The sequence below is a fragment of the Lissotriton vulgaris genome, chromosome 2_2, assembly GCF_964263255.1.
Source record: "Lissotriton vulgaris chromosome 2_2, aLisVul1.2, whole genome shotgun sequence".
NCBI lineage: Eukaryota > Metazoa > Chordata > Amphibia > Caudata > Salamandridae > Lissotriton > Lissotriton vulgaris.
In genome coordinates, this window is record NC_141688.1 from 156,307,381 (window position 1) to 156,332,789 (window position 25,409).

The following is a 25,409-nucleotide window of genomic DNA, read 5'->3' on the forward strand; positions in this document are numbered from 1 at the left end:
AAAAAGTACCTGGTCAGGAGCTGATATAAAACCGGCCGTCCAAGGGTCGCAGCTTCTGAAATGTGCATACATCAGAAGACCAGAAAATACTGCACAGATTAGGATTATCCAGAGCCCTAACAAATTTAAGTACAGAGCTCTAAAGGGAGAGGAAGACAGAAAAAGAAATAAATTAACCCAGAAATAAATAATGGATTAAACATGGTGATTAAATGCTAAGAATCAGCAATATGTCAAGGATCAATTCTTTTCTACATTTATATATACGTGAACGTAAAAATACTAGCTATAGGGTCAGACCAGGATTGTGCAATGTGTATTTACATGAGCACAAACTTGTTACTCTATTGTATATTTTTGATAAACACATATTGTTTCTCATATTAGAGACTTTGAGCTTTATTAAGATGTCTAGCAGAAAGCCTCCGCCCGACAGTCGGTACGTCCTAGACCGCGTCAGAATCCTTCCGGGTTCGCAGTTGGATTGTAAACCATGTGGTCCTTCCAAATCAGTTCCAACTGTTTCTTGGAGACGTTGTGGTGGTCAGAACAGCATCATGCAGCTCCAGAGACACCATTTGCGTCCGACCAATTACTATGTCTATTTCCAACAGCTTTCCGAGTCGGCCTGTTCGACACGATAAGGCTGTTGGAAAGTGACTTTAGGGGCCCCTAGCAGGGCCCGTTTCATCCTGTGGCCTCTATTTGGGGGCCATGGGGGTACCTAAGGGAACCCCCTGTAAAACCCTGCAATGTGCGGACCGTGGCATACACACACATCCAATTTCCCCATAGGAGCCTATATTGTTGGTCAGAACACAGGCTCCCAATGGGGCTGAGCGCGAGTCGATCGATTCCTGAATCAGAGACGTGTGGGGTGAGAACTTTCTGCCCAACATAGTAATGAGGCCCTTTGTTCAAGCAGACTGAATCTTCAGAGAATTGGAAAACTATATGTTTCCTATAGCCATATGCTCTGTGATACCAGGATCTTTTGACAGAAACTTGATGGAGAATTAGGAATTTCACAATATTTTTTATATAGTTGTGAATATGTCAAGAATGTTTACCATATGACTGACTGAACAGTGGACAGTTAGAAGAAAAGATATGGTGTAATATTTACTTGAGAGCAGATGCTGAAAAAGGGCTCTTGCTACAAAAAATATATAATAAGTGTGTGTGTGTGCATTTAGCATGATCCAGCTACAAAGCAATGAAGTGCTGTACAAGACAGGGATGTTATGCTATGTTATGTGTATTGGTAACACACACTATAACCAGGCAGGTGAGAGTCTAGCCATGCCTCTACGTCACTTAGCCAGGTCTTCAGTTCCTTGTGGAACTTAAGAAGTGAGGAGGAAGCTCTGATGTGTAGTGGTAAGTTGTGCCACACTTTGCAGGTAATATCAGAGAAGGCCCGACCTCTGCATCTGGGTATGCGTATGTGTGGGATGGTGAAAGTAGGAGTCCGGGCAAGTGGGGTGTCTGGATGGTTTGTGAAAGGAGATGCGAATATTGAGGTATGCTGAAAAAGTGTTGTGAAATGCTTGAAGGTGTGAGTGAGGAGTTTGAACTGTGCATGCTTGCAAATCTGGTGCCAGAGGAGCTCCTTGAGGTGCAGCTAGATGTGTGTGCTGCATGGGAGTTTGAGAGTGATTATGGCTGTTGAGTACTGAATTGTTTGCAGTTGTCTGGTGAGTTGATTGCAGATTCAGATGAGGAGAGAATTCCCGTAGTCCAGCCACTTGTGACGAGGGCATGCATGTCGATTTTGCAAGTGCTGCTTGGCAGCATCTTCAGTTTGTGGTAACAGGAGTCTCTGACTTCATTGACTTAGGAAGCCACTTCACATTTGCAATCAATGATTATCCAGAGATTCAAGGTCTGGGTCGGAGGGGTGGGTGTGAGTCCTAGTTAAGACAGCCAATAGGTGCAGTCTCACAGGGGCCGATTCACAGAACTAGTCTGAGGTAAAATCCTAATTGTACTACTTTTGGTATTCACAAAAGGCATTTAGTAATACTAAAGTTAGGACTCCTAACTTTACTACTACTAAGCTGAGATAAAATCCTAAACTAACTACTTTTGGTATGCACACAAGGCATATAGTAGTAATAAAGTTAGGACTCCTATTATACAAACACACTCAAGCATCTCATGCAATAACGTGTAATTCTCCTAAGAAAAACGTTAGTGAGATCATTGTTCTCCCTTTACTAGAATGAGAGAGTAAAGGACAGCTCTTTAAATACTTCCACCACAAAACTGATGCAAACCAGCACAAAATGGTTTTCTGATTTCCTTTTCAATGTAAAACTTGTTTCTTGCTGGAAAGCAGCCTGAAAGTCTGAAAGCAGTGCAAACTATTGTGAAGCACTGCTACGCATTACTTAGCATCATGGCGTTCCATGGGTGGTGCTTGGGTGTTCCCATGCAAACACCGATAGTATTTTAAGAAAACCCCTCTCTACTAACAATAGTAATTTCCGGTTTCGGACCGTAATGCGCCGATGCGGACCTGCCGCACCAGAACCGGAAACTATGTCTTTGGGCCTTAACCATGGAAATTCACCCAGAACACATTATTTCATACAGGAAATGTTATACAGGAAGTGGGAGGAAGGAATCGCATCACAGGAAGTTGTTGGAAGCCATTTTGTGTTCATCCTCTATCACAGATCAGATCCTCTGCCATCCTGCTGCTCTCATTCAACTTATTTGCCCTAAATTGGCTGAGGGTTATGAGGAGAAAGCACCCCCTTTCACAGAAAGGGAATTAGACATCTTGGTAGAGGAGGTGCTGACCAAATATCCTCAGCTATATGGGGACCCTGAATACCAGCTCAGCACTGCAGCCAGGGCCAGGCTATGGGCCAACATCGATGAGCGCTGCAGTGCAGTGGGAGTCCACACAGGGAGTGCTAGGGCATACTACAAGCACTGGGAGGACCTAAAACGCTGGTTCCGGCACAAGGATGAGGAGCCGGTGGGCCAGTCTTCCCAGCCCCATGTGCATAAACCTCGCCTCTCCCCACTGCACAGAAGGGTCCTGCGAGCAGCTTGGCCGACCCTCCATGCTCAGCTGGAGGAGCATGAGCAGCAGAGATCTCATAAGTGCATCCTATGCATAATGTGTCTGGGAGTATGATGTGAGTGAAGACAGTGCTGTACCATTGTGTGTTCCGTGCCTCAATTCACCTATACCATGTGCATGCAGCACTGTCCAGTGTGTGTATGGAAGGCCAAACAGTATTGGATGCTGTGACTTGCATTGTATTTGTTGAGTTTGGGTTCTAATTGAGACAGATCATCATGTGCCATGGAGTCAAGACGACTTTGAGATCCTTCCCTCACTCCTAAGGGTTTCTAAATTTGAAAAGTGTGTCCACTGACACACATCTTACCCTCAGTGGCTTGTATGCCATTTCACATGTACAGGTAGCTGTCACAACGACCCACCACTGGTCACCAGTGTACTGCACTACCTTATCAGACACCAACGTCAATATGTGGCACTGGATTGTCAGATTTTGTGAGGGGTCATCAAAAGGCTAGACTCAAAATGTAGCAACACAATAGCCCAGATTGCATTTGTCTTATCCCATACAATGCTATACAGCAGATGACATTTGTCCAGATGTCAAAGAGCTGCAACTATATATCAATGGGCAATTTTGATTAAATCTGGACTCCCTCTCTGTTCCCCTTTGGTGGACTGGATTTGGAACCTGCACATATAGCAGTGACAGGACACACCGATCACAAGAATGCCAAAGTTGAGGGTTGGCCAATGCTGTTGTGTAAGCCACAAATATTCATGTGCGATGTCCATGTCAGACTCAATTCAGGAGATGCCAGTAAACATACACGTAATGTAAGCTCATAAACATTGACAACTGTATAGTGTGGTCAGAGGAAAACAAAGTCTGATCTTGACTCGTCTATGTATGTGTCCCTGTCCTGAATAAAACAACCACTACATCATGATTTTGCCTACATTTCAGCAGGCACAGCTGGCCAAATGGCCGAACAGCAGGACCAGGTCTGGAGCGGGAGGCCGCCAGTGCACAGGCGGCTACAAACTCCTTCGACCTGTGAGGAAGAATAGGATGAGGAGGTACCATCAACATCTGGAGGGACGGGGATTGCGCCCACCCGGACTGACAAGGAACACAGATCTAGTGCTACAGCCTGGGTGGAGGCTGTGAACATTGAAGTGGGGGGGAGAATCCAACACCTCTGGCCATGGGGTGGTGGAGTGCTACTCTTCCCCAGACCATTCACCTGTGGGTTCGGGCAGGCCAATTCCCAACATGGGCCTGCCATCAGCACCTCCCTAACTCCAGAGGCACCTATTCCATCGGGGTCTCCAGCTGCATCCCCTGCAATCAGTCCCTCTAATCCTAGCTGCCTGCTTGACCCCAACATCAGCTCCGGACCTGAGGCACCACATCCCTCCACTCCCACCCAGGCCCCTCCATGTGTTGTTCCTCCTATGGCTGTCCCAGAGGACTTGAGGTGGATTTGTGAGGGTCAGCCAGATATGTCTGCTCGCATCATGCTGCAGACGTGTCTGGAGATACGCATGATGCGAGCAGACCTTGTCGGAAGTTTGGCCACCCTCATCACCAGTGTCAATTCCCTGGCCACAGCCATGTCGTCTGTTGTCTCCCAACTCCCTTCCCATACCACCGTCAATGTCTCCCCCTGTCAGTTGGCCCACACTGTTTACCCCTGTACCTCTCGTGTCTCACAAACCCATGTGGTGCCTGTTCCTGCACCAACCAGCAGTGTGCCTGCATCAGACTCTGAGGATCTGGACATTGTGGTGTTGGTGGATGACCAGAAGGACACTTGGCTTTTGAACTGATGCAACTTTGTGAACAACATTTTCTTTTCTCCTTGTAAATAGACTAGTTTCCCTGATGCTCTCTGACTTGTTATATTTTGGTTGCCCAACCCCAATCCAAGTTCACCTCTCAATCTGCATTAAAGATCTTCATTTGGTTTCCTTTCTCCCTTCCAAATGGACGGTTGTTCTGATGATCCAACATAAATAAGTTTGAGGAATCCTACTTAATTTAATTTGTTTGACGTCATTGTGAATGTCTGGTACAGAAATTGGACACGTATCTGGTGTCCAATTGGGTTGTTGCAATGATGGGTTACACTTGTAAGAAAACAAGTTACTTACCTGTAACTTTGGTTCCCCCGTTCTGGTAACTTTCATAGATTCCCATAGCTTGTATCATTCCCCGTTGTCGGAATGGGAGTCTCGGTAACAAAAATAACATAGCAGTAGGTACAAAAGAGGAAGAAAAAGGCCTAGGCCTCATTCCCTTTTGTAGCAAATCCGCCTCTTTTTGTAAAAGAGACCAAAACTAAGCCTCAGCCGATCAGAGGAGCCTCACCCCATAGAACCCTCCTGAAGGAACCTCAGATTTTCATAGCCATTGTGTAACTGTAACCACATCTGCTGTAGGTTGAGCTTTCCCAGGGGAGGAGGGTGGGAGCATGGGAATCTATGAAAGTTACCAATACTGGGGAACCAAAGTTACAGGTAGGTAACTTGTTTTCTTGCCCCAGTATTGGAACTTTTATAGATTCCCATAGTTTGTATCAGAGTAGCTAGCAGTAAGAAATAAAGCAAATTTTGTGACATAAAAAGAAACATGATTGCCTCTGTAACATCATGAAAGCAGAAGTGAATTATATACTGAAATAACAATTTGTATCGACAGTAAACACAAAATGTGCATAAAAAAGGAAGGAGGGATAGTAGGGAAAGCTCACCAATCAGTGGAAGAGGTTCCTCAGGACTGCCTGGCCCACAGCTGTGTCTTCCTGTGTCAAGGATTCCAAGCAGTAATGCTTTGTAAAGGTGTGCACGCTGCTCCAAGTCGCAGCTCTGCAAATGTCTCTGATGTGTGCTCCTGCAAAGAGAGCTGTAGATGAAGCCACGGATCTTGTGGAGTGTGCTCTTATCCTGCTGTCCAGCGGCTTACCCGCTGTTGAGCTGCAATATATAATAGCACTGGAAATCCATCTTGCAATACTCTGCTTTGAAAGTGGAAGGCCCTTGCGAGGACCACCAAAAGCAATGAATAATTGTGAAGATTTACGAAACCCATTGGTGCGATCCAAATAAAATTTCAAGCACCGCTGCACATCCAGAAAATGAAGTGACCTCTCCACTGGTGTGGAAGGTTGAGGAAAGAAAATCTTGAGAATCACTGGTTCATTTAGGTTAAAGTCTGAAGGCACTTTAGGTATGAACCTCGGGTTAGTCCTCAAAATCACAGTATTTCTCTTGAATTGGAGAAAAGGTTCCTATATTGTGAGAGCTTGCAATTCCCCAATGCGTCTCGCCGATGTGAGAGCAAGCAGGAGAGCCAACTTCCATGAAAGAAATTTTATGTCTGTACGATGAATTGGTTCGAAGGGATCCTTCATGAGATTTGCGAGAACTACATTTAAATGCCATGTAGAAGGCAGAGGCCTCACCGGGGGGTATATTTGAAACAAGCCCTTGATAAATTGTTTAATTATTCTTGCGGACCAGAGAGAGGATCCAGAAGCCGAGCGTCTGTAGCGAGAAATCGCTGCCAAGTGAACTTTTATGGATGAATGAGTCAATCCTGTCTTAGCCAAAGAAAAAAGATAAGGTAGAAGCTGATGAGGCTGAGAAGAGAAAGGGTCAATACTTTCCTTCCAGCACCAAATGCAAAATCTTTTTCATTTTAAACAGTAAGTTTTATTAGTGGAAGGAGCTCCAGCTTGAGATAGAACTTCTCTTATTTCATTTGAGATGGGAAGGTTCATGAATTCTCGCTGCTCAGGAGCCATGCAGTCAGGTGTAATGACTCTGGATCCGGGTGCCAAATCTGTCCGTGGGAAATCGTGAGAAGATCCGGAATCGTCCGCAAAGGAAGAGGAGGGACGAGTGACAGAAGGTGAAGTTCTGTGAACCAGAACTGTCACGGCCACGCAGGCGCTATCAAGATCATCTTGCACAGTTCCGTTTTGATCTTCCTGAAAAGCCTCAGGATCATTGGAACGGGGGGGAAAGGCGTTCACAAATGCTCTTGACCAAGCTATCTAAAGCGCATTCCCTAATGACCCTCGATGGTGAAGCCTGCTTGCATAAGACTGGCATTTCTTGTTGGTCGGGGTGGCAAATAGATCTATTGAGGATTTGCCCCACCATTGAAAAATCTCTTCCTAGACCACTTGGTTCAGTTCCCATTGGTGACTGACTGACAATAGCCTCTTGAGTCTGTCTGCCTTTTCGTTTAGGACTCCTGGTACATGTTCTGCCTGCAGTGATATTCCGTGAAGAATAGCCCATTCCCAAATCTCCTGGGCTTCCTGAGACAACGGAAGTGACTTGGTACCCCCTTCCTTGTTTATGCAGTGCATGGCCGTGGTGTTGTCCGTTCCGATGAGAACTTCAGACCCCTGCAGTCGAGGAAGAAATGCTTGAAGTGCTAGCTTGATAGCCCTAAGTTCTAGGAAGGTGATGTTAAGAAGAAGGTGCTGGGGCAACCAATGCCCTCTGACATGAAGATCCTGAGGCACCACACCCCAGCCGTCTAGTGACACATCGGTTGTCACCACTTGAGGAGACAGATTGCCTACGAAGGATAGACCTTGGGAAAGTTTTTCCTGTTTTGTCCACCACAAGGCCGCTCTTTTCATTGCGAAAGTAATCGTCACCTTGTCATTGAATGAGCCGTGACCCTGCCTCCACTGTTTGTCTAGCTGCTCTTGAAGAGGCTGCATTCGCAATCTGCAGTGAGGGATTAGAGGGATGCATGAGGATATCACCCCCAGAAGGGATTTGTAACCGCGTACTGAAAGACACTTTCTTCTTCTCAAGAGCAGCGCCATGGTTCGCGGTTTTTCCTGCCTTTCTAAGAATGTGAAAGCCTTGCTGAGATTTGAGTCCAAGATGGTCCCCAGGAAACACGTTGTCCTGGACGGAATCAGAGATGATTTTTCCTTGTTCAGAGTAAGACCCAAATTCTGGAATAGGTTCGTACATGCGTTGACTGCTTCCCCCGCAGCCTCCCTGGACGGGGCCTTCAGCAACCAATCGTCCAGGTATGGGAAGACCTGAAAGTGATGTTTCCGTAGGAAAGCTGCCACCGGTGCCAGCACCTTCGTAAAGATTCTTGGGGCAGAGCACATGGTAAAACCCTGAATTGAAAGTGGCTCTTGGCTACTGCAAATAGTAGAAACCTCCTGTGTGCAGGGTGAATGGGTATGTGAAAATACGCCTCTTCGAGATCGAAAATGGCCATGAAATGCTCCGGATTGACGAGACGTAATATATCCTGAAGGGAAACTATTCGAAAGGATTGGAAAATAAGATAGGTGTTTAGCTCCCTGAGGTCTAAAATAGGGTGCCATTTCTCCAGTGTCTTTTTTACCAGGAAGAACCTGGAATATAATCCTTTCCCTCTTCGAGATAAGGGAACCAGCTCCACAGCTCCCTTCAGTAGCATTTGATGAACTTCGAGCTGCAAGAGATGCAGATGTTTTGACGGAATGGCAGAAGGGGGCTTGGAGGGAGGGATTTGAGTGAATTCCAAGGTATGGCCCTTTCGAATTATGTTGAGCTCTTTCCATCAGCTTATGGAAACCCCCAACGTCTGCTGGGGGGGAACCCACCGGATCTGGGTTAGGAGATGCAGGATCCGGGATCACATACTCATCCCATTCTAAGCCTTGATTAGACCTGTTATCAATATTCTGATCCTCATCCGAGGAATCATCCTGTTCGTCCGGTAGTGTTAAAGGAATATTCAAAGCAGGTGTTGGAGGCTGAGAGAACACCTGAGTTGGCAACACTGGAGAAATCATCAATGGAGTTGTAGGGGCAGTCGTAGTTTGAACTGCCGGGACAGAGTTCGTAACATGAGAGGACCTGTTTTTATAGTCCTGCAGCAAACTATAGAGATCCGCAAACAGTGAGAAAGGAACAGACACCATTTCTTGGCCTGCGGATTCTTGACGTTTGTAAGAATGTTGGTTAGTACTTTCATGAAGAAACTCGCCCTCAGAATCAGTGTCCTGACATTTAATCAGCAGCTGAGATGGACTTTGGGCATAACCAAAAGAGTCTTGATCCTCCTCGTCAGAATCTTCCTCTTCTTCTTCTAGTAACAAAGCAGGAGGCAAGGGGGTAACCCTCCTTGGAGACGTCATGTCCGGAATTATCCTCTCCATCGACGACTGCATCGTCGACTGTGCCGTGGATGACGGAGAAGGTGAAGGTATAACCGTCGTCGACGTCGTCAGACGGACTGCCGACGATGAGATGGGCATCGTCGACACTGTCGTCGACGAGACCGTCAACAATCCTGCCGTCGTCCTTGTCATGGTTGTCGTCATTAAAGCCCTTGTCGACGACACCATCGTAGTCACCATCGTCGACGGAATCCTTGTCATCGCTACTATCGTCGAAACTCCCGTCGACATCCTTGTTGACGTCGCCGTCAGCGTCATCGACGATCCTGTTGACAACGATTGTGCCATCGACGAGCCCGTCGATGGCACCAGTTTAGTCACGTTAGATTTAGACGCCTTTGCCAACGGAGTCTTCTGCTGCGTCATCGACAACTTGGAGCTTTTACCAGACTTCTCGGAAGACTGAGAAGACGCTTTTTTGAATGTTGAAGCAGTCTCCACCACTGCTGAAGGTGTAGATGGTCCCTCCCTATCCTTTACACCGTTTTGAGGAGATTTGACCGGACTTCGGCGCTCACACTCATGGGGGTCTTTTTTGAGGCCTTAACTTGACGCTGCACAGAAGGTGAAGGGGAAACCCTAACCCTTTTGACTGACCTTCTGGATGATGTAGCTGAAGAAGAGTCCTCAGGTCACTTGACACTGTCTCTTTTCTGGACTTCAATTTTTGGAGCCAAGTGAGGAGGCCACCCTCATGGTCCCGGAGGGTCTTTGTAGAGAAGGTGCGTCAGATCTTGCAGTCCGCAGCCTTATGATCAGGATACAGGCAACATATACAATCCTTATGCCTGTCCTCTACATATAACCTTTTCTTGCCACAGGTGGAACATGACTAAGCATGTGCTGAAAATTCGTTCCGCTCACAGAATTTGTGGATTTTCCGCGATAAAGTCCGCGAATCAGCGGGGACGAATTTTCCTTCAAGCACTTACAGGGTTACAGCAGCAGGTGCAAAAGTTGAAGCTAATTTTTTGTAACCTTTTACAAAAGGGTTACAAAGAAATTAACTTCAACTTGGGCACCTGCTGCTGTAAGCCTGTAAGTGCTTTCTGGCGCCTCGTTGCCTACTTGCAACAATTCTCTGACCCTTGAAGCAGGGTCAGAGAATAGTTACTAGTAGGCAATGAGGCACCTGTCACGAAAATTAAACCTCTACAGGAAGCACTGACAGATATAAAAACAAGCATTTGCAATGCAATAGGTCTTGCATTAGGAAAGTTTGAGCTATTGGTCTTGTAAAGGACAATTTTTTTTTATTTATGTGTTGGTTTTGAAAATTGCTAAATTAATAGCTTTGTCATTTACAATGCCAATAGTTATAACTTTTGCAAATGTGACACCTATAGCATTTGTAATGCAACATGTTTTGTATTTACGGGACTTAGATGAATTGATATTACACATTACAATGGTTTTTAATGTTTTTAAATAAGTAATACTTAAATAAAAGTGATTTTAATTTATAATGGCAATAGCTTAAACTTTTGTAAATAACTTTTGTAAAGATTATGTTCAGTGTATTTTGTTGTGATGAAAATCCAAGAACAGAAGTGAAATATTAACATCTTTTTGTGACATTTGTAATAAAGCTTGAAACATTGAGAGAACATATTTGAACCCGTTATTGTTGAATGGTTGCGCAGATTGATGCTGGGCTGGCACTGAGTGGTGCTGTGGTGGTGCTGAGTGATGCTGTGGTGGTGCTGAGTGGTGCTGTGGTGGTGCTGAGTGATAATGTGGTGGTGCTGAGGGATGCTGAGGTGGTGCTGAGTGGTGCTGTGGTGGTACTGAGTGATGATGTGGTGATGCAGAGGGCACAAAAAGCTGTCTAACAAAGGGCAGAAGGGCAGAAAAACAAGGGAAAAACGCGTCTAACAGAGGGCAGAAGGGCACAAAAAACAGTCTAACAGAGGACAGAAGGGCACAAAAAACCAGTCTAATAAAGGACAGAAGGGCAGAAAAACAAGGGAAAAACGAGTCTAACAGAGGGCAGAAGGGCCTAAAAAACGAGTCTAACAGGGGGCAGAAAGGCACAAAAACGAGTCTAACAGAGGGCAGAAGGGCACAAAAAACGAGTCTAACAGAGGGCAGAAGGGCAGGAAAAACAAGGGAATGACAGAAGGCAGAAGGGCACAAAAACGAGTCTAACAGACGGCAGAAGGGCAGAAAAACAAGGGAAAAATGAGTCTAACAGAGGACAGAAGGGCACAAAAAAACAGTCTAACAAAGGACAGAAGTCAGAAAAACAAGGGAAAAACGCGTCTAACAGAGGGCAGAAGGGCACAAAAAACAGTCAAACAGAGGACAGAAGGGCACAAAAAACCAGTCCAACAAAGGACAGAAGGGCAGAAAAACAAGGGAAAAACGAGTCTAACAGAGGGCAGAAGGGCACAAAAAACGAGTCTAACAGGGGGCAGAAGGGCACAAAAAACATGTCCAACAGAGGGCAGAAGGGCAGGAAAAACAAGGGAATAACAGAAGGCAGAAGGGCACATTTTCTACTGTCTAATCACTAAGTGCTCCCTCATTGGCTAAATGTATAGGGGTAGATTTACAATAACTGGTGCATCCCTAGGGATGCGCCAGTTATTGTGCGCCGCAACTCCGCCACCCATGGTCCGCTGCATTTACAATGCGGCGCACCATGTGGCAAAAACGGCACAGATGCGTCACGCATCTGTGGCGTAAAAGCAGCGCATTGCTGGAGCTGCCTCGCAAGCGCGACGCAGCTCCAGCAATGCTCTGGGGGGCCCTATCTCCCCAATGCTGCGTCAAGCCTTGCGCCTGCTTCAAGCAGGCACAGGGTTTTGACGCAGCATTGGCCTAAAAGTGACTGAGTGAAATCTTGTAGATTTCACTCAGCACTTTTAGGAGGCGTTCCTGCGCAGGAACGCCCTCCCCTGCGCCGGAACGCCTCCTGATGGCGCAGGGCTTTACAACGTGATGCATCTCTCAGCATTGCTGGACGCAGCTCCAGCAATGCTCTGGGGGGGCCCTATTTCCACAATGCTGTGTCAAGCCTTGCGCCTGCTTCAAGCAGGCGCAGGGTTTTGACGCAGCATTGGCCTAAAAGTGACTGAGTGAAATCTTTTAGATTTCACTCAGCCACTTTTCAGGAGGCGTTCCTGCGCAGGAACGCCCTCCCCTGTGCCGGAACGCCTCCTGATGGCGCAGGGCTTTACAACGTGACGCATTTCTCAGATGCGTCACGTTGTTAATACCCAGCACCATGGCGCATCTTTTGTGCTGCCACTGCGTCACAAAAGTGACGCAACTGCAGTGCAAAAGAGCCGCAAGCGGCTTGTAAATCTGCCCCACAGTGCTTTTACTACACTGTAGCTGCGTAAAGGGCCAGAAGATGTGTCTTCAGTGACCATGTGTGCCTGTGCCTGTGTTACAGCACACATGGTCACTCGAGACACGTCTTTTGGCCCTTTATGCAGCTGCAGTGTAGTAAAAGCACTATACATTTACCCAATGAGGGAGCACTTACTGGATTAGCCAGTAGAAAGTACGCCAGGGCAAATCGCAAAAAAATAAGCGATTTCGCTGGAAAATGTGCGAATTCGCTGACTTTTTTGCGATTTCGCAGGGAAATCCGCAAATTCACGGAACGCGAATTCGCAAATTTTGCCCATGCTTAAACATGACTTGAAAGGGGCCTTCTTTTTCTTGTCAGACATTTCAGAAGAAACTCTAAACGGTCCTGAAGAAAAAAGTTGAAGAAAATCTCCCAAAAGAGTAGAAAATGAGCAGAGCTCAAAGGAGACTCCCTAAGTGGGGGTGCTCTAAAAGGGGCAGGGCAAACTTATTAAAGGGGTGTGGGTTATCCAAGTTGGGGCGTGGTCTAAATCAAGATAACTAACATTGTGTGCTTAAGAAAATCCCCTCCAATTATCCACACTCTTTAAAGGATTTCCCTTCCTCCTACAACGTAGCTCACCTAGACCTCTAGGTCTTGCTTAATCTCCACAGCCTCTTTAAGTTGGACATCCTCAAAATGAATGTTCAGGTCTCCTAATAACATAATCTTACTACGCCTAAGCGCCATGTGTGCCACACAATCTTACAGACTCTGCCTAAAGTTACCAACACTCCCTGGAGGTCTATAAAGAAGAATGCCAGATATATGACCCTTGTAGCCCAAAACTACCGGCCTCACAATTCTCAATCGCCACAGGTTCAAGGGAGCACACAAGAGGGGCTTTCGTAATTATTGCAATTCCGCCACGTTTCCCTGTAGGTCAATCCACGATAGTCATACTATAGCCAGGAGGTAATGCTTCAATAACCTCTGGGTCCGAGTCCGCACCCAGCCAGGTTTCTGTCAGGAAAAGTATGTCCATCTTCTCTTCCAAGAGAACATCCCAAATCTGCAAGCCGTGTTTAGGCAGTGATCTGCAGTTCAGTAGGCCCCCCTGATAGCTTTTTGCTCCTGATTTACACACCAGTTCTCCTAACTTTAAAAGAACAATAGGGACATTTGCTGAATGAGGTAACCTCTAAAGTATGCTTACAGCAATCCGCTACCACGGAAAGTAGTGCCCATAGTTCACGTCTATCATAGCTTTTAGGGGCCAGAGGAATTTGGCCAGGGAGTATGGCCATGTGCCCTGAACGGCCGCGCATGGGCGCAGACGGGCTTAACTTTGGCGCAACTTCGGCGTGAAGTCGGCGCTCCCGCTGCGCTCGTCCGCTGCGCTTCCTCCAACCAACACACATTTATACAGGGGGTAGTGGCAGCTAGAGCGCTGACCTGCCTGTCTGCGGTGAGCCCGGAAGTGGTGGGCTCCTCCGCACCCTCCGCAAGCAAACGCCCACGATGAGCGCGGCGGAACGGGGCGGGAGAGCACAAGGTAGGTGACCCCCCGGGCTAAAACCCAGCCCCAAGTACAGTGCACACAATATAAACAATATAAAATGTCCGTAAATGCACACAATGTTTTAAAAAGTGAAGCCTTTGCACCAGTTAAAAACACAATGCACTTAAGTATCTTAGCGCTCTCAGTCAACGCAGGATTGAAGAAGCTGCCAGCACAAGTGGATAGAGCCTGGCACTGCCACCGGCAGGCTCTTTTCCACCCCGCGCCTCGCTCCTCCTAGATCTTAAGTAAAGAAAACATACAGCGCAGCTAGAGTGCTGACCTGCCTGTCTGCAGTGAGCCCGGAAGTGGTGGGCTCCTCGTCACCCTCTGCAAGCAAACGCCCACGATGAGGGCGGCGGAACGGGGCGGGAGAGCAGAAGGTACGTGACGCCCCCGGGCTAAAACCCAGCCCCAAGTACAGTGCACACAATATAAACAATATAAAATGTCCGTAAATCGACACAATATGTTTTAAAAAGTGAAACCTTCGCAGCAGTAAAAAACACAATGCACTTGAGTATCTTAGCACTCTCAGTCAACGTAGGATTGAAGAAGCTGCCAGCACAAGTGGATAGAGCCTGCCTCTGCCACCGGCAAGCTCTTTTCCACCCCGCGCCGCGCTCCTCGTAGATTTTAAGTAAAGAAAACACACAGCGCAGCTAGAGTGCTGACCTGCCTGTCTGCGGTGAGCCCGGAAGTGGTGGGCTCCTCCTCACCCTCCGCAAGCAAACGCCCACGATGAGCGCGGCGGAACGGGGCGGGAGAGCAGAAGGTAGGTGACCCCCCGGGCTAAAATCCAGCCCCAATTACAGTGCACACAATATAAACAATATAAAATGTCCGTAAATCAACACAATATGTTTTCAAAAGTGAAGCCTTCGCACCAGTAAAAAACACAATGCACTTGAGTATCTTAGCGCTCTCAGTCAACGCAGGATTGAAGAAGCTGCCAGCACAAGCGGATAGAGCCTGCCACTGCCACCGGCAAGCTCTTTTCCACTGGTTCCCTGGACGGACCATTCTCTGGTTTCGTTTGAAATCGGTGTCACTGGGGCAGAAGACTTGTTGAGGGGGGGTGAAACCGGCTATCCCTACCGGAAGTGGAATAATTTTTCCCGGTCCACATTTAATGAGATGTTACGTGAAGGGGGATGCCGGGAGGAACAGATAGTGAAAGCTCTAATAAAAAGCCCTGAATACGGTCCACCGCTGTACACCGGTAAGCAAGGGAATAGAGTTAGAAAGTCGGCCCCTTGGTATACGACAGACTAGCAGGCCCTTAGGTCTGAATGTAAAAAGCTTGAAAGGAGCTGGCGCAGGTACTTTTCTACCTAGAAGAAAAATGAGTATAGGGTTGCCCAGAGGGGCTATCAGATGAAGGTGAGGGAAGCAAAGGCCTCACACTATAAAACTAGAATTAGTGAGGCGGAATGCTCCGCAAGAGAACTTTTTAAAATCTATAAAGAGATCTCTGTGGTTTCCAGCTCCAATGCCCCGGAGTCTGACTCTATCATGGAATGTAATAGAGTGGCAGAATTCTTTGCTAGCAAGGTTAGAAACATATACAGATCCTTCTCCAGCTGCCCGGCAAGGGGTGAGACTTTTGTTGAAACGAGGGAGGCTTGGCACTCTGATCGGAGATTAGAGTGCTTTACAGTACCCACATCGAAGGAGCTTTGTAGGATATTTCACAGTGTTAAGTCGGGATCCCAAGAGACCCAGCCTCCCCTAGGGTGGTGGGTGAAAGTCTAGAGGTTTTAGAGCCCTATTTGAGACATGTCCTTGAAGTCTCCTTTAGCTCCCAGACTCTTCCGCTTAGTTGGAAGAAGGCGATAGTTCTGCCGATCAGGAAGAAGGCCAATATCAGTCATTCAGTGCTTGACAACCTGAGACTGATTTCCTTGCTGCCATAAACCGCTAAAATAGCAGAAAAGATAGCTAACATACAACTGATGGCTTACCTGGAGGAAGCAAAACTCCTACACCCTTCCCTATCAGGGTTTCGGGCAGGATATTCAACCAAAACTGCCTTATTGCGGGCTACAGAGACCCTGAGGCAGGGCGCAGATGCAGGGCACACCATGGCACTAGTCATGCTCGACCTTACTGCAGCGTTCAACACTGTAGCACACATCACCTTGCTACAGTGTCTGAACAAAGGTGGTGTGGCTGGTCGGACGCTGGGCTGGCTGAAATCCTTCCTGACCGGCAGAAGCTTCCAGGTCCAGAGAGGCTCTTTTCAATCGGCTGAAATACCATTGGATCAGGGGGTGCCTCAGGGCTCGGCCCTGAGTCGCACCCTATTTAATTTGTACATGGCCCCCTTAGCAGAAGTAGTGGAATCGTTTGGCGTAGAGATAGTATCCTACGCCGAAGATACTCAACTGCTGATCACCCTTTCCCAAGTACCATCAGGTGGAGCAGACAACTTTAGAGCTTGTATGCAGGCATTAGCTGTATGGATGGATAATCATTGCCTGAAGCTGAATGGTTCAAAAACGGAGGTACTGGTGGTAGGTGGTGATAAACGGAAATGGGCTGGTGATTGGTGGCCTAAGTGTCTGGGGGTAGCACCTATTCCGTGCGTCAAAGCCAGGAATCTAGGGATATGGGTAGACCCTACACTTTCCTATGAGTCGCATATTAGGCGGGTGGTCGGAAAGTGTTTTGGGGTACTCAAGATCTTAAATAAAACCCTAGATCTGCTCCCCCTGGAGGCAAGACGCACGATGACCCAGGCCTTGATCACCTCCCGGATTGATTACGGGAATGTCCTCTTTCTGTGAGCATAGGGCGGCTTCAGGTACTACAAAATGCAGCAGCGCGGCTTGTGCTCAGACTCCCCAGAAGAGCAGCATCCAGTGCATCTCTGGCGGCTCTCCACAGGCTGCCTGTTAAAAAAAGAATACTGTTTAAAGCCATCTTGACTTGTCATCGGATCTTGTGGCAGAAGGCTCCCCCATATCTGGCTGACTTGATCACCAGATATGAGCCAGTGCGAGCACTGCGGTCCTGTGGAATGGGCACTTTGGTGACCCATCGATTTAAGAGGGCAAAATTGGGAGGTCGCTCTTTTAGAGTGATTGCTGTCATAAGTTGGAATAAAATTCCACTTAACCTGCGTCTTGAGCAAACAGAAAGGAAGTTTCGCTGTCTGTTAAAAACTCACTTGTTTACATGCTAGTTGGGTTCTGGTATCTGCTGCTGGTTAGCTCTTATGTCTTCTCAGTAGTGAGCACAATGAGCATTTGCTCATCGATGTGCATGCTCTCACTGCAGTCAAATAAAAAAAAAGAAAACTGACTACCTTTGTGAGGGTCAAAAATAGAGTCCGATAGAGACCCGTTTTGAGGTCCTCTGAAAATACCTGCTAGTGCTCAGAACCGGCCCACCTAAAGTCCTACATCCATCCATCCTAAGCACGGCACCATCCAACCATCGTTTAATTCATCCATACAGTCCTACCTACATACATACATCCATCTGCCCCTGCACTTAACCTAAACATCTATCAGCCCACTGACCTATGGTAAGCACTGTGCCTTACATCCATCCATATGCCCATATATCCATACATACATCTGTCCCAGAACCAATCCTAAGTATCTATCAGCCCACCCGTCTAGCCTAAGTACTGGTCCATGCATGCGTTCATCCTTCCATTCGTCCATACATCCATCCATATAGCTATCCATTCAGCCATCTGGCAATCTATCCACTCGCCCTTTATTCAACTATCCGTCCTTATTTCCGTGCATCCTCTGCCCCGATACTAAACACTCATCCATTATACTCATCCACCCAGCCTCTTAAGGGGCCGAAAAGGCTGGCGGTAAGCATGGACAGGCAGATGTTTTTGATACAAGAAAGCTCTGAGTTGCTCTCTGTCGACCATAGTTCACCACCCTTCTCTGGTAGTGTTTTAAACAAAGGTTGATCCAGCGAAAGAAATGTAAAGCAGCTTTTCAGTGTAAGACGTTAATTTAGAAACATAACGTTTTGTCCATTTCCATATAGGAATATTGCTTTAAACTGGCCGTGACTGACAGATACTGAATACCTGTAGTTCTTACATTTGAGAGAGTATACCAGACAGCTAATTTGGGGTGGTGAGAACCTGCACCTCTATATCTCCATGTGAAGCGCAGTATAGGAATATAAAGGTAATTCCAAAGCTACCATCTTCAGATTAATGAGGGGGTGTGAGAACTAAGTGAGTCAGGCAAAGCGTGTGTTTTCGTAGCACTAAAACAAGACACTGTGAAAAGTCAGAGGAGGGTCGTTTGGGAGGTGGCTGCCTGTGGTCGTCTCCAGAGGCGCAACCAGAGCAAAATTTTGGGGGAGGTTAATTCTTTCAGTAATAGGCAGAGTGGCGATGTAGGGGCTCTAAAAAGAGGTGAAAAAGAACAAAGCCTCATTTACAAGCAAATGGTCTTTTGAAGACCAGTGAAGTACTCAGGTGCGGCTCTGTGTGTGCGCCGGGGAAGCTGTCTCAGGGAGTCAGGGGCAATGGTTGTTGCGCGCCTAGTGGTTTCTCTGCTAATCACCCCACGGTGATGTTGCTCCTGTGCTGCAAAAAGAGAAGGGAAATACTGAGAGAAAATGGCTCTTCTCAAAGGATTACCCTTCTCCTACAATGCAACTCACCTGGCATGATGTCTCCACTTCTCAGTAGTGAGCATTGTGCATGCTCTCACAGTTACACTACAGTCCAATAAAAAAAAAACAGACTACCTGTGCAAGGCCCGATAATAGAATGCCATAAAAAAACATTTTGAGGCCCCCAAAAATAAACTGCCAGTGCTCGACCCCCACAGAACCCCCTACTTAAAGTTTTGGGTGCGGTGTTATGTTTGCGAAGTGGTAGATAAAATTGTTAGTCTAATAATGGTAATTTTTGTGTGTGCCGTTTGATTGATAATATCATCCTAAATAAATAGATTTAATTTTAAAAAATACTATCTATAAAGTTGTCTGCGGTGGGTTGCAGAGGGAGTGCTGTGGGGTGAAAAATACGAGGCAGTGCAGTTGCATATAAATTGTAAAGGTGTATGTTAACAAATACTTGCTGTATGTTCTATGGCACTACCGGTCATCCTACTGCTCCCCTCCCCTGCTCCATCATTTTGCAGCACTGCCTCTGGAAGCCATCAGTAGAACCTATGTAATTGTATGTTATTATTTTAACATATTGAACAGATGTAAAAAATAATTGAATGTATTTTTTCTATTCCAGAAAATTATTTTTGTTTGCATTAAAATTTGAAAATGCCTAGAACTGAAAAAAAAGGAAAGAACCCATATAGACACTGATGTAGCTACTCACCAACCCATGCACATGCTCACACACCAACTGAGAGACTAATATAGGCATTCACACAGTTTAGCCACTAACCCATGCATTCAATAACATACATTGAATCAGTGACTTATACAGTCAGTCATGCATCTGTTCCGATGCCGACCGGCCCAACACCGCAGGAATGAAGAACGTTCCAATCCTCTACCCTCACCGTGACCCCCAACACCCGCAATCAAAATGGATGGTGGAGAACACGACGCCGGGAGAAGGTGGGTTACAAAACAAGGGAACCCAAGGTCTTGGGGAACACAACTCGTCTCCTCTGGCTTCTTGGCAGCTGACAGCTTGACACAGACAAGACCGCTAAAATGAAAGAAGGGGACAAGATTAAACACACCCCTATTACTATGACCAGTGCCAAGTACACACGCAAACCACTGACCTCCCTGCTTACCCCAGATAACAAACGGGTGTAGCTTGATACGAAACAGGAATTCTTCCACGGTAATCGTATTGGTTGTTTCTTTGCGTAACCCCAGACCAACCATGCCCTCTCGGGAAACACCGAGAATGACTAAGGGGGTGGAATTCACAATTCTTTGGACAAAAAAGGGAAAGGGGAAAAATGGTATCATGGGAATATGGGAATATGAAAGATACCCAAAAAAAACCTGCAATCTAAAAAAGAACACGAAGGTAGCACAAAAACGGCCGTTATTCAGCTCCTTTGTGAAACCACCCAAACAATGCGCATAACAAGATGGTTAGGATTAACCCTGGGCGTAGTGTGCGGAGTGGGGCTACGCGGAGTTACGCGAAGTGGGCACAAATCTACGCCCACCCGCGCACTCCGCGTAGCCCCACTACGCGCCGCCCGCCTCCCTCCCGCCCTCCCTAAATACTGCAACAAAAGGATAGAAAGCTTTTGAAAACACTTACCTTGTCCGCCGCGTCCCGGGGCTCCCTCTCGCCGTCCCTGGATTCGGGCCGCCATTTCGAATACTAATGCGCATGCGCGGGCGCCCGCGCATGCGCATTTCTCGTGAGAAATGCGCATGCGCGGCCGCCTGCGCATGCGCATTAGTATTCTAAATGGCGGCGCGAATCCAGGGACGGCGAGAGGGAGCCCCGGGGATGCGGCGGACAAGGTAAGTGTTTTTAAAAGCTTTCTATCCATTATTGAAGTATTTAGGGAGGGCGGGAGGGAGGCGGGTGGCGGCCGGCTACGAACCGTCTGCGGAGCGCGCGCAGTGCCGCCTGGCTACGCCCGCTACGCAAAATGCATAGGAGACGGCACTACTCACACTCCGTGCACGGAGCGTAGCTGGCCGCCCACCCTTGGTTAGGATACTAAATTACGTATTTTAAGGGAATTTGTTATTGAGGCACACTGACACCCCTCCACACGCTACTGCTTCTTTGCCTGCCTCGCCCAGCCGTTTATTCACTCGGTGCAGGCGACGGTGGGCGCCATCTTTGGTGTGGCTGGGGCTGCGCTCTAGTCGCACCGGCCTCCCGCCCTCCCAAGCTATTTAGCCTGGTTGTATTCTGCTCTCGCTGCCTAAACAGAGCTCTCCCTAGTGAGAGTACTAGGGCTGCGAGCTAGTTGGACCGATTCCATTCTTTGCTGGCATCACCACGTTGTGTAAATCGTTTTTTTAAGGACTTTTAAATTGTTTCACTATTTTTCTGTTGGGGGCTCTAAATTACGTATTTTAAGGGAATTTGTTATTGAGGCACACTGACACCCCTCCACACGCTACTGCTTCTTTGCCTGCCTCGCCCAGCCGTTTATTCACTCGGTGCAGGCGACGGTGGGCGCCATCTTTGGTGTGGCTGGGGCTGCGCTCTTGTCGCGCCGCCCTCCCAAGCTATTTAGCCTGGTTGTATTCTGCTCTCGCTGCCTAATCAGAGCTCTCCCTAGTGAGAGTACTAGGGCTGCGAGCTAGTTGGACCGATTCCATTCTTTGCTGGCATCATCACGCTGTGTAAATCGTTTTTTTAAGGACTTTTAAATTGTTTCACTATTTTTCTGTTGGGGGCTCTAAATTACGTATTTTAAGGGAATTTGTTATTGAGGCACACTGACACCCCTCCACACGCTACTGCTTCTTTGCCTGCCTCGCCCAGCCGTTTATTCACTCGGTGCAGACGACGGTGGGCACCAACTTTGGTGTGGCTGGGGCTGCGCTCTAGTCGCGCCGGCCTCCCACCCTCCTCACACCCTATATAACTGGATACATGACCAGACGGCGCAGCGGGCTGGCGCAGCGGGCGTAGCCGGATGCGTGCTGAAGCCGCGCCTAAGCCAAGCCCGTCTGCTCCCGTCCGTGACCGGACACGGCCCAGGGCCATAACCCCTGGCCCTTTAGTGTGCTATTCCCCCCAGCAATTAAGAAAGTTGAACCCAGGCTATTCTCACCAACATTGTACTATCCTGCCTCTCTCTACTGTAGTGGGCGTTATCCCTTCCCCTTGCCCTGGGTGCCAATACCAACTTCCGCAACCTTGTTTGCCAGGCTTCTCAGCCTCAGATGCCCCTAGTAATACATGGTCTCATGAATCGGATACCACTCTTTTTAATGGCTGCAGAGCAGCGCTTATAAACACGCGCTCCCTCCCATGCCACAGTTTACAGATTAGCGAGTTCATTATCGCCCATGATCTTGATCTCCTTTTTGCCACTGAAACCTGGGGAGATGCTGGCTCAGGACCGGACTTCTGTCAGGCAACTCCTGAGGGCTACAGCGTTGCTAGGCATGATAGGCATATAGGAAGAGGTGGAGGACTCGCTATTATTTATAAAAATCAGTATCGTACCACTCTTGATCCCATACAATCCACCAATTGTGAAGCAGCTACTTTTGCTATTAATATTAATTGCAAACAATCCCTCAAAGGAATTCTGCTATATCGACCTCCTGGGCCTCGAAATCCCTTTCTTGCTACACTCTCTGATCTTAATGACCATATCATAAGCTCCACGAAATACATGATACTGGGAGATTTTAATTTCCCTTTGGAAGAACAGGGCAATCATGACACCATTCAACTTACTGCTATTCTCCTAACTTTAGGACTTCAACAACTGGTAAAGGGAACCACTCACCAGGCGGGACATACACTGGATGGTTTGTTTACCAACAACCCAGATATTTCAGTATTAGATATTCTTCCCCTCACGTGGTCAGATCACAGGGCCATTATCTTTGGCATACATACTCAGCCTGTTAACCCCTCCTCCTCCAGGCCACGAACTAGGATAGGGACCCGTGCCTGGAAAAATGCAGATATCCCTCAGATGGTAGACATTCTGACACTATCCTCCCCCATGGGAGGAGCCAACCCTGATCTCTCAGCCTCCGATTTCCAAGACTGGATTCGGAATGCTGCTGATCAGGTGGCCCCGGAGAAGCTTACGCGACCCAACAGAATATCCCCGTCGGCAGTATGGTATACTGAGGAACTCAGGCTCCACCGACAACATTGTAGGAACCTAGAAAGGCGCTGGAGGAAATTTTACTGCCCCATATCTAAGCAATCCTATAAAGATGCCCTGATAATATATAAAAAGGCTATCACTGCCCGAAAAACTACCTTTTTCTCGGCCCAAATAGAGAATGCCAGGAACTCTGCCAGAGAACTGTTCTCAGTGGTCACCACTCTGTCCACTCCTTCTTCGGGTCCCGGGGCTGAACCCTCACAGTCTCTCTGCAACGCTCTGTCCAGTTTTTTCATTACTAAGGTGGCAGATATCTATGCATCCTTTGCAGGGGATGTAGGGTCAAGATCCAGAGTTTGTACCGGGGAAGAACTAGTCATTGACCATGATCCCTTCTCCTCCTTTGCCCCCATTACGCATGATCAAATTAGCAGACTCGTTTCTACTATCAAGTCGGGCTCCCCCTTGGACCCTTGTCCCCCCTCAGTGATGGCCAACCTAAGTGAGGTGATCTCTCGCCCACTTATGGACATTTGTAACACCGCATTTCAAACTGGTCACTATCCTGCCCCGTGGAAGAAGGTAGTGATTAAACCCCTTTTGAAAAAACCCTCCCTGGATCCTGAAGCTATGGCTAGTTATAGACCTATTGCGTGTCTCCCCTTTCCCGCCAAAATATGCGAAGCTCTGATGAATAAACAACTCTCAGAGTTCGTCGATACTCACCAACTTCTCGACGAAACGCAGTTTGGCTTTAGAAAAGGGCATGGAACCGAGACCGCTTTAATAAAGGCCTCCCACGAGATCAGAGCTATTATGGACCAGGGAGGTGTGGCCGTCCTGATCCTTTTGGACCTGTCCGCAGCCTTTGACACGGTCGACCATGCTATTTTGGTCGACCGTGTCACAGCCCTGGGGATAAACGGCATGGCTAGAGATCTTATTTCATCTTTTCTGGCCAACCGTACCCAGACAGTGAAGTTGGGTAATTTCTACTCTCCCGTCTCTGCACTCCCATGTGGAGTCCCACAGGGTTCCTCGCTAAGTCCTACGCTATTTAATATCTATGTAGCGGACTTAGCGAGGGTAATAAAGGCCCATGGGTTGCGACTTACATCCTACGCAGACGACACCCAACTGGTTCTGGCGATCCATAAGGACGGCCCAGTGGTGGCAGCCAATTTCCAAAGGGCCATGCTTGCTGTCAGTACCTGGATGTCCTCCAATTGTCTGAGGCTTAACTCGGACAAAACCGAGATTATGACTTTCGGTAAACTCTCCCCGGAATGGTCTTCCATCTGGTGGCCCAACCAGCTGGGCTCTCCACCTGTCCCAGTTGAAAAGGCTAGAAACCTGGGAGTTATTTTTGACAGCAAGCTGTCATTTAACCTTCACGTCAACAAGGTTGTGTCATCTGCATTCTTTATTTTAAAGAAAATTAGGAAACTGCTGCCTTACCTTCCTACTTCAGCTGGGAAGACTTTGGTTTCTACCCTAGTGTTTTCCAAAATTGACTACGGGAATGCCCTCTTTCTTAACTCTCAGAAACTCGTTATATCTAAGTTGCAGTCCATACAGAATGCGGCTGCTAGAATCCTTCTTGACATCCCTCGCCTCCAGCCTACTACTCCCGCCATTCGTCATCTGCATTGGCTGAGAGTAGAGGGCCGTATTAAATTCAAGGCCCTCTGCATTGCCTATAAGGCAGTGCATGGCATTGGACCCAAGTTTCTGATTGAAGCATTTCAGCTGTACACCCCTAAAAGGCAGCTGAGATCTGCCAACACCTGCTTCCTACCGGTACCCCGCACGAGAACAGCAACCTGGGGCGACAGACGTTTCCTGGTTGCTGCGCCCAAGCTTTGGAACCTTTTGCCACTCATGATTAAAACCGCCCCCAATTTGATGAGCTTTCGTAGGCTCCTAAAGACATGGTTGTTTAACCAGTAAGTTTGTTGCTCGGACCTTCTGGCCTCCACATGCGCCGAGACACCTTCGGGTAATTGTATGCGCAATAAAAATATCGAAAATAAATAAATAAACAAAAAAGGGATAATTACGGGACGATACTACTCAAGGAAACGCAGCCACGAATACTGGAACGTCACCAAAGATCAAAAACAGGTCCCCAATAAAAGGGTTCAGTAATGCCCATGGGAATAGGAAAACGGGGGGGCAGGGAAGGAAGGTGGTAAACCCAGCACTAGAAAAGACAGCTGGAATGGAGCTCGAAGGAAGGGAAACAAGTTAGAATCACAGGAACAGGAATCACTTGGCAAGGGACCAATAAAGAAACTAAGCACCTGTTTCCTGTTGGCAGCCCCCTTTTAAAGCGAGCTCTAGGGAGCGTCAATAAATTCACATATGCACTTGGCACTTCTAAGGACAAATCACTAACGGGGAACTAGACAGAAGGACCCAGGCCCCCTTGAACCCCAACAGCATCTACTAAATAATTAATTCAGGCACTTGTACATCCACTCATTCATCAATACATCTCGGGATAGATAAAATGGAAAATATTTAAACTTTATAGAAGCACACA

At 47.5% G+C, this 25,409-nt stretch overlaps 1 protein-coding gene across 1 annotated transcript in view; it reads right to left on the minus strand.

The window, feature by feature from the left end:
• LOC147729176 (sodium-coupled monocarboxylate transporter 2-like) overlaps window positions 1-25,409 on the minus strand; it is a 514,719-nt gene that overhangs the window by 87,978 nt on the left and 401,332 nt on the right. Inside the window, exon 7 of the mRNA XM_086959489.1 lies at window positions 10-139. Coding sequence (XP_086815615.1) covers window positions 10-139 — 130 coding nt within the window. The remainder of the gene's footprint in view (window positions 1-9; window positions 140-25,409) is intronic.